Source organism: Lineus longissimus, chromosome 4 (genome assembly GCF_910592395.1).
Source record: "Lineus longissimus chromosome 4, tnLinLong1.2, whole genome shotgun sequence".
In the NCBI taxonomy this organism is placed as follows: Eukaryota; Metazoa; Nemertea; class Pilidiophora; order Heteronemertea; family Lineidae; genus Lineus; species Lineus longissimus.
In genome coordinates, this window is record NC_088311.1 from 9,145,207 (window position 1) to 9,158,390 (window position 13,184).

The window sequence follows — 13,184 nt, forward strand, 5'->3', positions numbered from 1 at the left end:
GGGTCTACTCAATCAGAATCGAAGCGAAGAGAACATTAGGTGGAGAATGTTAGAGAAGAGTAGGCCAGTGTTTACATCTATCAAACAACGTTCTTTCGTACTTTTTCGTTAAGAGTCCATGAGTATACTGTGAACAGGACATTGACAGTTTTGACGGCTCAAATTGCAGGTTATATCCAAACATTTTCGGGATATTGTGTCTAACGTGATGGCATGATTCAAGGACTTGGGCAAAAAATTGTGTGGTCGGCCGCTCGTGATTATACCGCCCGGTCATACCTGCCTACTACAGTTTGGCATAGTCTTTCACGCGTTTCAAACTGAACACGAGAGGAGGACTTTGGCTACAAGTCGAATCAAAAAACAAAGCAACAGGCTAACTGCAATACCGTCCTGGTAGTCTTCTTTATTGAGTCGCTTATTTGCGGGTGCTCAAATCCAGCAGGAGTTTAAACTTTAAATGCTCAACCGCCTTTCATATTCTGCCACCAACGAAGATTCCCGGCAGCGTGTGGACATGAATGAATTCTTGGACAAACTGTCTTCCATCGCTGATCAGCCTCAGCCAGCGTATCGGATAGTCATGATGATTCTTAGTGAATGTTTCGCCTTGGCCAAGAGACATATACCCAAGGGATTGCCAGCCCGGAAGGAGAGGGTGAGTCTCAAAATTAGTCATTATGATCATGCTGTTATGAGGTTAAAGTCTCAAAATTATCTACTAAAGACTCACACCACACGTCACTCCAGCTATACCCTCTCCGTTATGGAGACTGACGTGCAGCGTAAGGTCATGTTGTTATGGCTTGTTAGCGAGAGGTTCCTTTGGTTGGACAGGTTTCTGGTTGTTAAACTCTCGGTAATCTAGCGCTCGTCAGAGTATTTCGTGCATCGCAATGGTAAATCAGCGCGTTGAAACGAATGTTACATAACCGAAGAAAGGATTTCTAGAGGGGAGGCCGTTTGCCCGAGGGAGGGGCGTTTCCAAAAAATAGGTTTGCGGTCAACTTTCAGCACTGGGGAATTTACCGGTAAAAGATTTTTCTTAAAAGGTTGGAGTACACGACCAATGATAGGCTCTTTCTCGTAGGTGGCCAGACACAGATGTGTGAGAACGCCTCACAACAATTAAAAATTGAGCAACCTGTAAAATCTATGTAAACCTGCATATTGTACATAATAATACTACCAATATTGGTATCGATTATAAGGCCTAGGCTATAGTAATTGAATGATTGCAGCTGCAGCTGCATCCAGGGACCTGGCCACAAGTGTGTATCCGAACCTTTCAGATGATGACAGGCCAACGCCCGGTATTGATTTAGAATTAAACTTTCACTGAAGAGTTGGAAAAGAACAAAAGCAAAACACACGGGACCGTGTTCGAGGGACTAGCTATGGCCATTATCAGAGGAAGATATTTTGCTATAATCCGTGTCATCCAAGCACGCAAAAGTTTAGCATATTTGTGGGGTAATTTGCAGTGCGTCGAAACAAACCTTCAAACACATGCCATATAAACAAAACGAAACAAACAGGTAGGCGTTTATCGTGTTTTTCTCGAGCTCCAGAAATCGTGTCCCAGGTCCAACGTGTATATGCTTGCATGCGTATTTGATGTCGAGATCAAATATCGTTGCTCACAATATACTTGACATCCATTCCATCTCTAGAGACGCTTGACATTTATATTAGTGGCGAGTATGTATGGTATCTAGCAAGCTCTCATTGCGCCCTGCGTCATGCAGAATAGATGGGGTCACGAGACTGTTTATTTTTTCTGGTTTCCCTGCTGAATTAATTAAATGTATGTATTTTGGGGTTACGCCCCCTTTTCTTTCCGGTATCTGTCAATTTAAAATAAAAATTTGGCCAAATTGATATACTATACTAGCATTGTACCCGTGGCGCAGGCAGGTTCAAATGGGCTATACCTTGAATAGATTGAATTGCAATGAAAATATAATGCAATATCAAAGGAGCAATATCGAAGAGACAAATTAAACCAACCATTTGTCCACAGACTCGGACCCTGTGGCGTGCTGTATGCGTGCATATAAAAGTAAATCAATTGGTCCGAATGAGATGATGAGGCAATGTGAATATACCTCGTTCCTTAGTCAGCAATATGCCCCTTTTTATACGGAGATGAAGGAGAACCCAATTGCACTATCACTACTAAAACTTTAAAATGCGTGCTCCTCCTACATGTAGCATGATCTCGGGCAAGGCACTTAGTCGACAGGCAAGCTAGAAGTTCAGCACCGTGAGCAGCTCCTTGATAAGGCCATGCCAAGTTCAGAGTGCCTCTTCAGATACATCAAGTTTTGAAAGCTGTGTGGTGAGCACATAAACATACCATTGTAACATTAATTTGAAAATCCCTTCATAATCAAGGGCTAGCTCTGGCTAATACAGTACCAATATACGATAGACCATCAATTTGACCCCAGCTCCTTACTGCGGGAAAACCCAAGTCCAGCAACCAAAAGTATCAAAATACATTTTTGTATATCTGGGTTGTCTTGGTCATTCTTATGATGTCATAAAGGGCCTATTGTGCTGAATGGAAATGCGCGTAACATTGCAGGGCCAAGCGACTAAACATTACGGTGTCTGAATCATTCTCATATTCTTTTTCACTTTAGTTTCTTGCCACTCCAAGTAAAAATTGTCGTAGAAATTTGGATCCCCTTTTCAGGGAGATTCTGCCACTTTTTCGAGTTCCATTGATGCTCCTGTTACATCAAATTTGAGAACCGCCAGGGTATTGGGAAATTAGCTGGGATAGGGCACCAGTTCATTAATTCCAGGTGGTGGAGAGTGACTTTCCCAGTCCAATCCATAGTTTTCCAACATCCGTATTCCCAGTGCCAACGCCACATATTTTTAATTGACCCATTTTATACAGCAGCGAGGGAGCCGATCAAGAAAGGGTATGTATAATGAAAAGATTGCGATGTCCAAAATTGACTGCTTGAACGTTTTTACATTGTAATTTAGGCCTATCAGGTAGGCATACACGTGAAGCACAGGTAGGTATACCAGCACTTTGAGGATAATCGTTGGGAACGGGTTAGTTTTGTGGGCAAACCACAACGTACAGTATCTTACATACATGTATATACTACATGGTGGTACATGCACTTATTATATGTACATGTACTAGGGAAGCATGTACCGGGTGGCCAAATCAGCAATATGCAGATCAATCAACCACGCTATGGTATACAGTGTACACGTACATGCATACATTTTCTGAGCATTGTGGTTTGTGCAGTCAGCACCGATATTAAACCCCCAACCTCGATTCTAGTACCTAAGGCATACTTCTTATGATTTGTATGAATGAAAACCGCACTAAGATCTCTTTGAATAGGAGACACTGCTCTCTCGTTGTTGGCATGATTGCGAGTCATTCTCAAAAGCAGCGATAACATTCGAGCATAGTGTAGGACTACTATCACTACTATCCACTGCGCCAGAGAATGAATGCGATTTTGGATGTCGTCTTTGAAATTCCTTCACCCAAATGTAAGCGACGCTCTAATTGGGCGCACTTACTTCTACGCTGGCTACTTCAACAAATCAGGGCGAATGTCTCAGGGGTTTGTGTGCAGGGTCGGAGAAGCGAACATTAACCCCTGATTTCCTGAGGATGCCTTCAGACGTGAGCTGAGATAATGAAAATTTGTATTCAGCTCCTAAGTTACATAATCTACCATGTAATAATTACTAACATATACATGTATATATAAGTAACATTTCGCCATAAAGAATTTCTATATGGTCAAATGTGACGTTATTAAACATAATAGACTGCAATTTAGATAATGAGCAATCTGCACACATCAGCAATTATTCGATTGTTTTTCGCGTCTGGAACAAGCCACCTCCAGCGCTCTCCTGGTTATGGGAAATTCAAAATTGGGTTGTCTGAGTGCTATGATCCCTAATCATGTCCGTTTAGTCCACTGAGATGCGGGGTTGTGTTTCTGCACCTCAACGTACATACATCGTAAACTCCAAAACGCAAACAAACCCTGGAAAATCAATTCCTCAGCTTGTCGAGAATCAGAGAGGCATTTGAACTTGCCGAGCTGGCCTGTCTTTTATTCTGGGCTTTCGTACGGGAGAAAGCAATAGCTTGCAAATAAAAGCTCTCCGTTGGGCAGATACAGGTACTAATTGACGAGGCCAAGGTAATCCTTATGAAATGCAATAAAGTCAAAGAGACGGGAGGGTAACCATAACCTTGAATCTTAAATCTCATATCGCCCTTTCTATCACTTGTGGTGCTACAATGATACTGGGAGGATACTTTTCAGTGCTGTATCTCTTTACCTTCAGATTGCCTCCGGTTCCTTGAGGCAGAAGAATAATATACTCGGAATGACACCAATCGAGACGTTACCAAGAGAAAATGTACCTCGGCCACAGTGGGAACCCGGAGTGGAGAAATACTACAGATTGCCGTACCAACCGTGGACATACTACGCGAAGAGCATCCTGCAACTTCACAACGAGTCTGGAAACGTATGGACCCACTTCGTGGCTTTCTTTTTCTTCATTGTGCTTATTTACAAGTACCATCTGATCCTAGATTTCAACAGGGAGGAAACATGGCCGCTACTCATGTTCGGTGTCAGCTGCATGTGCGCAGCTTCCGGAAGCAGTATGGCGCATCTCTTTCACTCAAAGTCCACTTATGTTCACTACATTGCAATGGCCTTCGACTTTGCTGCAGTAAGCCTCTACAGTTTTGCCAGTGTCTGCATAGTCCTTTACTACAGCTCCGACGACGAACTCCTGATATCCTACGGAAATCTTCTCATGCCTTTGAACGCCGTGTTGGCTTTTGCAGCATGCTTCGGCTGTTCTCATGGGAACACGAAATACAGCTTGCATCATCATTTACGACGTAAACTGTGGTATTTCATTCCAGAAGGAAGCTTCTTTGTAGCCTGCCTTGCCCCTGCTGTGATCCGCTTCGCCAAGATATCTTCCTGGGACGCTGCCCCCGTCGCCGAGGTAGAATCATACAGGTTACATCTGACGTATTTTTCCTGCTTTGCATTTGGATCTTTTTTCTTTTTCTCTCACATCCCGGAGCTCCTGTTCCCAGGAAAATTCGACATCTACTGCCACAGCCACCAAATTTGGCATTTCTTTGGACCAGTGACCATTTACTTCCAGTTCAAGACCGCGTATGTGGACATCAACAACCGGCAGCGGGATCCTGCTGCCTTGGCTCAGCTTCCCTCCCCCTCTGCGCTGTGGTTGTACTTTGTCGTTGTTGTAATCGTCAATCTGTTATGCATTGTATACATTGCTCACGAAGCCCGGAAGGTGGTCGACAAAGAACGACTTGAGATTGTTCAGGACAAAAACAAACCTGCAAAACAAAATCCTATTGACCAAGCTGAAAAACATGCAGACGTGTTGGGGGCGACAAGTCCCCGGTCTCGTAAGATCACTGCAAAGTCTTGTCAGTCTTTTAGCGATTCATGTTTGTAATCTACATTTTATCACATTTTACCACACATTTTACCATTGTACCTTAAATCTTATTTCTGCACTTTTCTCGACCTCCAAGGGTTGGGTTAAAAAAAGGAGAGTACTATAGTAACTGATAGGCCGTTCTGTTGACAGGGTGCGGAACGATTCCGATTGGTTGATTTATGGTGCACAACAATTCCTATTTATGTCGTGGCATAATTATGAATTTTGTCCACTCGCGCCAGCCATATCCGTGGTGTACGAAGCTTACATGAATGGATCGAAACCATCATGAGCAATCAGTAGGCACAGTTATCATCGAGTCCATGCAAGTAGACTTATTTCATAGTTTGTTAAAGCCTTTCTGTGATTTCAAAATAAACTTCACTAAAACCTGAACCAGGAGGAAACAATGTTGCTCCAATTTTCAAACTTATGACTGACTTCCGATTGGGAATCGGTCAATTAGAAGACGCCTATCATGCTTGTTAGGCATGTGGCTTACATGGCTTTCGAATACCTCAGCAGAAGTCCAAAATTATTGCTTGAGGAAATTCAAGTTGCGGCTGGACGCCAATTATGCGCGCGCGATCTGAATGAGACAATTGGACGTACAAAAAGTTGCTGTGAGTGTGATCAGCAGATCGAGAAAACCAGTCGAAACTGAGACAATCCATGACGTTTTGATGCTTACCTCGATATTGTTATACAATATGTACCAGTTTTAAAAATATTTTACTCCGCATAATAAACTTTATCAGTATTACCAAGTATTTTATCGTCTCTTATTTACTAAAATCACCTGAGGCAGTGTCCACCCGAGGCAGTGCCCAACTATGGCAGTGTTTTAAACGATTCAGAAGTGAAATAATCACGGCTCTTCAGCCCCAATACCAATAGCCACCACGGGTGGCGCTGTAGCGGCCAATGCCTGGCTCCTTCGTTCTTTTAGGAAGAACTATCCACATACATTGTACCGTTGTCCTCCAACCACTTCAACATGTACCGTTAGCAACTGCATGCAAGTGCATGCAAGTGAAATTTGACGACACAGTACGGCTTGAAAACGGGCAGTTTGGGGTAAACGGCCCAAATCGGCCATGTAGAATTAGCGGAATGATCAGATTCTGTACAAAATATGATATAATTTCATACAAAATAGAACTCAATGAATTCATTAATTTTTAATTTGTTCGATACGCCACGAAGATTATTTGAAAATCGCTGTTTACAGTCGTTAAGCCATGACTCACAATGAGGGCATGAAAACTGGTCTGTAGGGACAGTTTAGTTCAGTCGGTAGCAGTGCGCAGCGCTGTATTACCGTACCTCCTTTCGTCTTCAGAGTTCAGGCATGGTGACAATCATCGCGATAAATACTGGCTTTCCAGGTGTTTGAAGCCCAGAATCAGCTCACTCCGCTAATTCTACATGGCCGCCCAAATCGGCCCAGAATTGTTATGTGCTAATCTGTACAGTGTAGATTAGATAGGTGCCTTGAAGTACCTTCGGACATAAAAGTCCACTGTATAAAGTATTCGTTCGCGTCATATCAGATAATTGCAAACACATGTATAGAGCTTGAACTCTGACGGATTATATATTATGTTGTTGATAGCCATCTAATATGAAATGGTAGGAAATAAGAATGTGATCGAAGTCAACGGCCAATTAGAAGGTACGACTTGCATAATGAGACACGAGCTGTTTAGAAGCGGGGCGTGTGTCTTTCCATGGAGTATTCGGCGGCCTTTGTAAAGGTAGGGTGCAAAAAATCTAGTTACAGCAGATTTTTGGGTCAGGTTTCCTTGCATGCAATACTATATAGAATGTTTGAGGAGACAGTCATGTTGTAGTCGAAACGTTCGGGATAAAAAGACCGTGACAGACTGTTCAGCACAGTATTATTAGTAAATGTTGCCCCGCTTTGCTCTCGGTAGTCCCTAAATACGGTATTAATATTGGTAATCGTCTTTTATTAGTCCAGGCTACATGTTGACAAGTCAGAAGATTCTGTCTTCATTTCCGAGTAAACGCCATCCATCGTTTGCGTTTAACTCCTGGTTGAAGTCGTCGACGAACGTTTTACCGATCACTTGCGACTACATGTATAGTTTCTTGCCATCTATATCTTTCAGATCAAGCCATCCAGTGCCTGGAGCTACGTACGGGATGCTACCAAACTCGCCGAGGTCCAAGAAACCGTCTCAAAGGAGAAAGTGCCGCGGCCGACGTGGGAGCCCGGAATAGAAGCGGGGTACCGCCCGCCCTACAAGACGTGGGGCTACTACGCGTCCAGCCTCTTGCAATTCCACAACGAAACTATCAACGTGTGGACTCACTTGATCGGCGGTGGGGTTATCCTGCTCTATTTGTACCATTACCACATTCTGCTGGACTTCTGGAACAACGAAAAGACTTGGCCGTTCCTTGCATTTATATTATCAAGTTTGCTGTGTACCATTTTTAGTGGGGCGGCCCACTTGCTTCATTCCAAATCAGCATACGTCCATTACGTGGCCTTCTCTTTCGACTACGCTGGTGCCGGACTCTACTGTTTTGGATGCATGACTTTCTCATTCTATTATTCATTCGATGACGACATGGTAAAACAATTTGGACCTTACGTCATGCCCATCAACGCATTCCTCTCGGTGATTTCCTGTTTTTCATGCTCATATGGTAAAACTAAATACAGCTTACACCACGTCCTCAGAAGGAAACTTTGGTTCATAATACCATGTGGAATGCACTTCATTCTGTGCACAGGACCACCTGCATACCGCTTCATGAAATCAGTGATATTCAATTCGGGAGAAATTCTTCCTTCTGAAATCGTATCTTGTGAATTACATTTCAAATCGTCCGTCATTTTTCTTATCGCCGCCATGTTTTTTATCAGCCATATTCCGGAAGTTTACATTCCCGGTGCTTTTGACAACCTTTGCCATTCCCATCAGGCTTGGCATGTATTGCTGGTGGCGACAATGTCTTGTCAATTTCACGCCGCCTATAATGATATCCTTCACACACAATATTCCTCTGATGCTCAGATTCAGTTGCCAAGTAATGGAGCAGTCTTTTACTACCTTGCGTTCATATGTCTTGCAGACACGATTGTAATCGTTGTCAACAGTTTCTTGGCAAAACGAGTTGTCCAAGAGGAGAATCAGGAAGTTGCTATGGCAACTGACTTCGTGATTCAAAATGGTGCAGCAAAATCCATGAGAAAAGATGAAAAACCAAAACGCTCCTGAGCAGCGTGTTTTCACGAACAGGTCAGAAAAATGAATATCTTGAAAATCTAGTTAAGTGTTGAAATCTTATATTAAAGGATCCTTGAATGAAATGGCCAGGGCCACTGTGCTCACCTCATGTGGAGGAAAGATGGATAAAGAGCATGGTATTGTGTCATGTAGTGTTAGGTTTGATGTAGGTCCAAGCAATTACAATTTCCCCAAAATGGCCAATTTACAGTACATTCGACCTCTGTGACCTTGAAAAGTAGGTCAAATCAAAGAAGACCCGGGTGACACATTGAATGGTTGTTAGAATTAGATGTACCTATGATATAAAATTGGTGCCAATCGGGCAAGTCATTACTAGGTATAATGGCATTTTGAAGAATTTAGGATTTGGCCCCCTCCCTGGAGGCCAAACGGCAAATCAGATCGCACCAAACTTTGGTACCTGAGATCACCTGACCAAGGGGTACATGTGTACTTAATTTGTGATCAATAGTCATTGCAGTTAAGAAACGTGCCATAGTTACGGCCTGACGGCGAATTTATGCCATTTGACCTCTGTGACCTTGACAAGAAGGTCAAATTAAAAACCTGTGTGACATATACTGTATGGTGGTTAGATGTACCCATGATATCAAATTGGTGGCAATCGGGCAAGAAGTTAAGGAATAATCACATTTTTAAGGTTTTTGGATTTTGCCCCCTGGTGGTCAAGTGGTGAATCATATTGGACCAAACTTTGGTCCCTGAGATCACCTGACTAAGGGGTAAATGTGTACCAAATTTGGTATCAATAGTCATTGCAGTTTAGAAACGTGCCATCGTTACATCCTAACGGCCAATTTACACCATTTGACCTCTGTGACCTTGAAAAGGAGGTCAAATCGAAAACCCGGAGGATATATGATGCACCTTTGCTAGAAGTACCTACCATATTTTTTTCAAAATTTCCCGACTACTATTAAGGGAGATATTGCATATTTTCACTTTTAACGTTTGGCCCCCTGGTGGCCAAACCATGAAACGAATCAGATTGAAACTTAGTCTCCAAGGTGTCATTACATAAGGGTACATGTGTACCAAGTTTCAACTCAATAGCTCTAACAGTTACGAAACGTGCCCTGCTAACGGACGACGGACGACGACGACGACGACGACGACGACGACGACGACGACGACGACGACGGACGACGGACGCCACGGTATGGGATAAGCTCACCTCTGCTAAGAGGTGAGCTAAAAAACAAGAATGTGGTCGTTGGTCTTCCTGTCTTTATACATGTAGCAGATGTACGCTTGTATGAAGTTTATGGCTGGATTTAGATATAAAACGGTTCGCCAATCAATGATCGTGGACCACGATCGGCTGGTGTAACGGTTTGAGTGTTGCATTGCCTGCAAGTTCCGCATCATTCTTAAAAACGCTGAAAGATAGGCTGACTCATTTTTCTGTGTTTTCCCCTTTTGAAAGTTCATGGTCTTCTTTAAAGGTGTCTATTGCATGAAAACACTGAAATATGGGGAACAACCACTGATGTTACAAATGTACACCGGCCTGACTTGAAACGCCGAGTGTGTGTCTTCCGGAATAGAATGGCGAGGGTTCTTATTACTGGCTGTATCAGTAGATGACAATTTTGGGGTATTCAGTACACATACATACTGTATTATTTCAGGTTATCGGCCTAACCCTGGGTTAATTGTGATCAGGCCATTGGCGATGTCGCGTTTAAGTACACCCCCAATAGTTATCCTCATTGTAATACACCTGTCATAAACTGTGTTATAGTATTATAAGGCAAAATAAATGCTCCTTTATACAACTATGACTTTTTTAATTTCGTCTAATTTTAAACTGATGAATTATTAGATTTTTTTTTAAATTCTCGCAAGATGATGAGCATGTTTCGGACATGTCCGTCCTGACAGCAGTTCTAATCGAATCCAAAAAAAGTTTATGAATGGTAAAAGGTTTATAACTAGCCGAAAGTCTGGGCATGTTTGGTGCACCTTGACCACCAAGGTTTTTGCATTTCATCAAGATTTAAATATATACCCCGACTACGTTTTAAAAGGAGTCTAGACGGTTCTCGATGGTTTAGTGTTGTCGCAGGTATTACTCGAACTTACCAGGCTAATATATACTTTTGATCACATATCAAGCTAGGCTATGTAGTTCATCCTTGCATGATTTATCAGGCCAGGTCCGGGGTAACCGTTGCCAAAGCAAAGTACAAGTATATCGCAAGCACAAAAGCCAGTGCATGATAATAGCCAAGCAAAATGTTTTGTTCAGGCAAACGTGCAGTAGCAAGTATAATACCAGACTTTGTAATCTTTAATAGCTTTTTTATATGCGGTATAATATATCTTTCAAATAACTCCGAGAATCAAGTCACTAAATCGTTTATGCTTTTCAGGCCTGGAATCATGAAAGAAAATTTCTTGGCTAGGCAAATTCATTATAGTTTGCCTAAGCCTTCTGGTAGCAACGAATGCACATATCGTTATTTGACTAGGCATACCGTGGGCCCTTAACCAATCACGAGCTCTTTCAGTTCGTCTTTTTCCTGATTAGGCAGCCCGGTCTCAAAAAGGTAAGTTCCGCTTGGAGTTTTATTTGGTTAATTAGTATTTTTATATGTACTCCGGACAGTGCCCGTTTGAAAGAGAATAGCTGCTATACTATGCTATGAAGGATACCATAGGCCACAACATGCTCGTAACATTAAATCACTTTTTGGTGTTCTCGTGACAGAACTTTTGCAGGGACAAGTTGGCTGCAATAGGCCAAATAAAACCTCGCATCGTCCTGATATGAGGCCCACGCCTCGACAATGTTCCAAACTTGTCTTTCTATTGGTCATTCCTTACGACTTTAAACATAGCCAACACCGTCTGAAGTTTTCAATAACGGGGGCGGGCGGGGGAGGGCATATTGAAACTTGAAATGTAAAAACTTAATCTGAAGGCCCCATGTATTATGGGTTGATCATTTTCTATCAACCGTACAGCAGACGGCTACAAATCTATTCATAGTATTGAGAGCTCCCGACATTAATCTCTTTTTATCACCATTAACGTTAACGCAGTGAAATTTATAGTTCTTTGCTTTTGGTGAATTTCGAGCATATTTTTCAGGATTTTCTGTAAATTTAGTTCAAGACGTTAAGGTTACCGGTTTTCCTTGTTTTTCGGTGAACCTTTTTGGAACTCCTAGTCGAGGTTGCCACATGTATGATAACTGTCGCCTCTTTCAGTCATCGAGATATTTCCCATTTCAGATGCTGATCTCGCTAGGCAGAGATACTATCAAAAGACTGCTGCAGTTCCCTCGGACGCAGAAGACGCTCAAAAAGTCCGAGGTGCCCCTACTCTTCCACGAGCCAGGCATCGAAACCGGCTACCGTCCTCCGAACAAACCATGGACATACTACTTCATCAGCGCATTCCAGCTTCACAACGAATCCATGAACATCTGGACTCATTTAATCGGATTCTTCGTGGTAGGAGCAGCAATGGTCTACTACCATCAGAAGCTAAACTTTTTGAGTGCGCAGTTGTACCCGATGGTGATCTTTGGATTGACCTGCCTAGCGTTTTCCCTACTCAGCACGGCTGCACATCTTCTTGAGGCAAAATCATTTTTTGTCCACCATTTTGCGTATTTTCTTGATTACGCTGGAGTCGGTCTCTACGGCTTCGGTACGATGACGATTCTATCATACTACAGTGCGGACAAGCGGATTTTGCAGTTTTTCGGAGCCTATTTCACGCCAGTGAACGCCATCATGGCAGTCACCTCTTGTTTCTGCAGTTGCTACGGGAAGCTTAGCTACATGCGGCCATATCCTATCCAGAGGAAACTCTTGAACATTGTCGGGAACGCCGTCCACCTCGTTCTGTTCGCAGGCCCAGTATTCTGCCGAATGTTCACGGAAGATGCGTCACAAACTGACCAAGTCCGCGCTATAGCTTTTAATAAACATCTCTCATGTTTACTGACATTCGTCATCGCCGTGACATTCTTCGCAACCCACTTGCCAGAAAAATGGTGCCCAGGGAAATTTGACATTTTTGGCTACAGCCACGCGTTTTTCCACATATCTGTCATAATTACGGTTTTGTTGCAGTTCGACGCCGCTGCCTATGAACTGGGGACCAGAGACATGGGTGAAACCTTCAAATGGTTGACTGAGCCATTGTCTTTATTCGTTTACTTGATGGCCGTTTTGGTGGCCGATGCTGCCATTATCATTAGCTTTCACGGAAAGGCTAAAGAAATTGCGGAAAAATACGAAAAACAGATATCATGACACTTTTCAATACTTAAGGTGGCAATACGATAAATACCAGTAGTTCACGGATAGTTAGTTTAGCTACGGTACCAGCTGGTCAAAATGTGCAAGAGACGCCGTATTTTGAATCTGCTAAGTAGCT

The 13,184-nt window shown here is 42.9% G+C and overlaps 3 protein-coding genes across 5 annotated transcripts; all 3 read left to right on the forward strand.

Annotated features, from left to right (window-relative positions):
- On the forward strand, window positions 1-6,270 carry LOC135486284 (membrane progestin receptor beta-like). 3 transcript variants are annotated; one of them, XM_064768968.1, is made up of 2 exons: window positions 1-658; window positions 4,351-6,270. In XM_064768968.1, the coding sequence occupies exons 1-2, from the start codon at window positions 461-463 to the stop codon at window positions 5,515-5,517; spliced, it is 1,365 nt and encodes a 454-aa protein (XP_064625038.1). In that variant the 5' UTR covers window positions 1-460; the 3' UTR covers window positions 5,518-6,270. The 3 variants fall into 3 exon arrangements, with proteins under 3 accessions (XP_064625038.1, XP_064625039.1, XP_064625040.1); XM_064768969.1 differs by lacking the exon at window positions 1-658 and adding an exon at window positions 1,335-2,936; XM_064768970.1 differs by lacking the exon at window positions 1-658 and adding an exon at window positions 1,335-1,538.
- Window positions 6,271-6,446: 176 nt separating this feature from the next.
- LOC135486285 (membrane progestin receptor beta-like) lies at window positions 6,447-9,268 on the forward strand. Its single transcript, XM_064768972.1, has 2 exons — window positions 6,447-7,259; window positions 7,638-9,268. Exons 1-2 carry the CDS (start codon window positions 7,233-7,235, stop codon window positions 8,754-8,756), a joined length of 1,146 nt encoding a protein of 381 aa, XP_064625042.1. The 5' UTR covers window positions 6,447-7,232; the 3' UTR covers window positions 8,757-9,268.
- A 2,709-nt stretch (window positions 9,269-11,977) lies between these two features.
- Window positions 11,978-13,060, forward strand: LOC135486006 (membrane progestin receptor beta-like). The gene has a single exon (XM_064768448.1). The coding sequence runs from the start codon at window positions 11,978-11,980 to the stop codon at window positions 13,058-13,060; it is 1,083 nt and encodes a 360-aa protein (XP_064624518.1).
- Window positions 13,061-13,184: the final 124 nt, after the last annotated feature.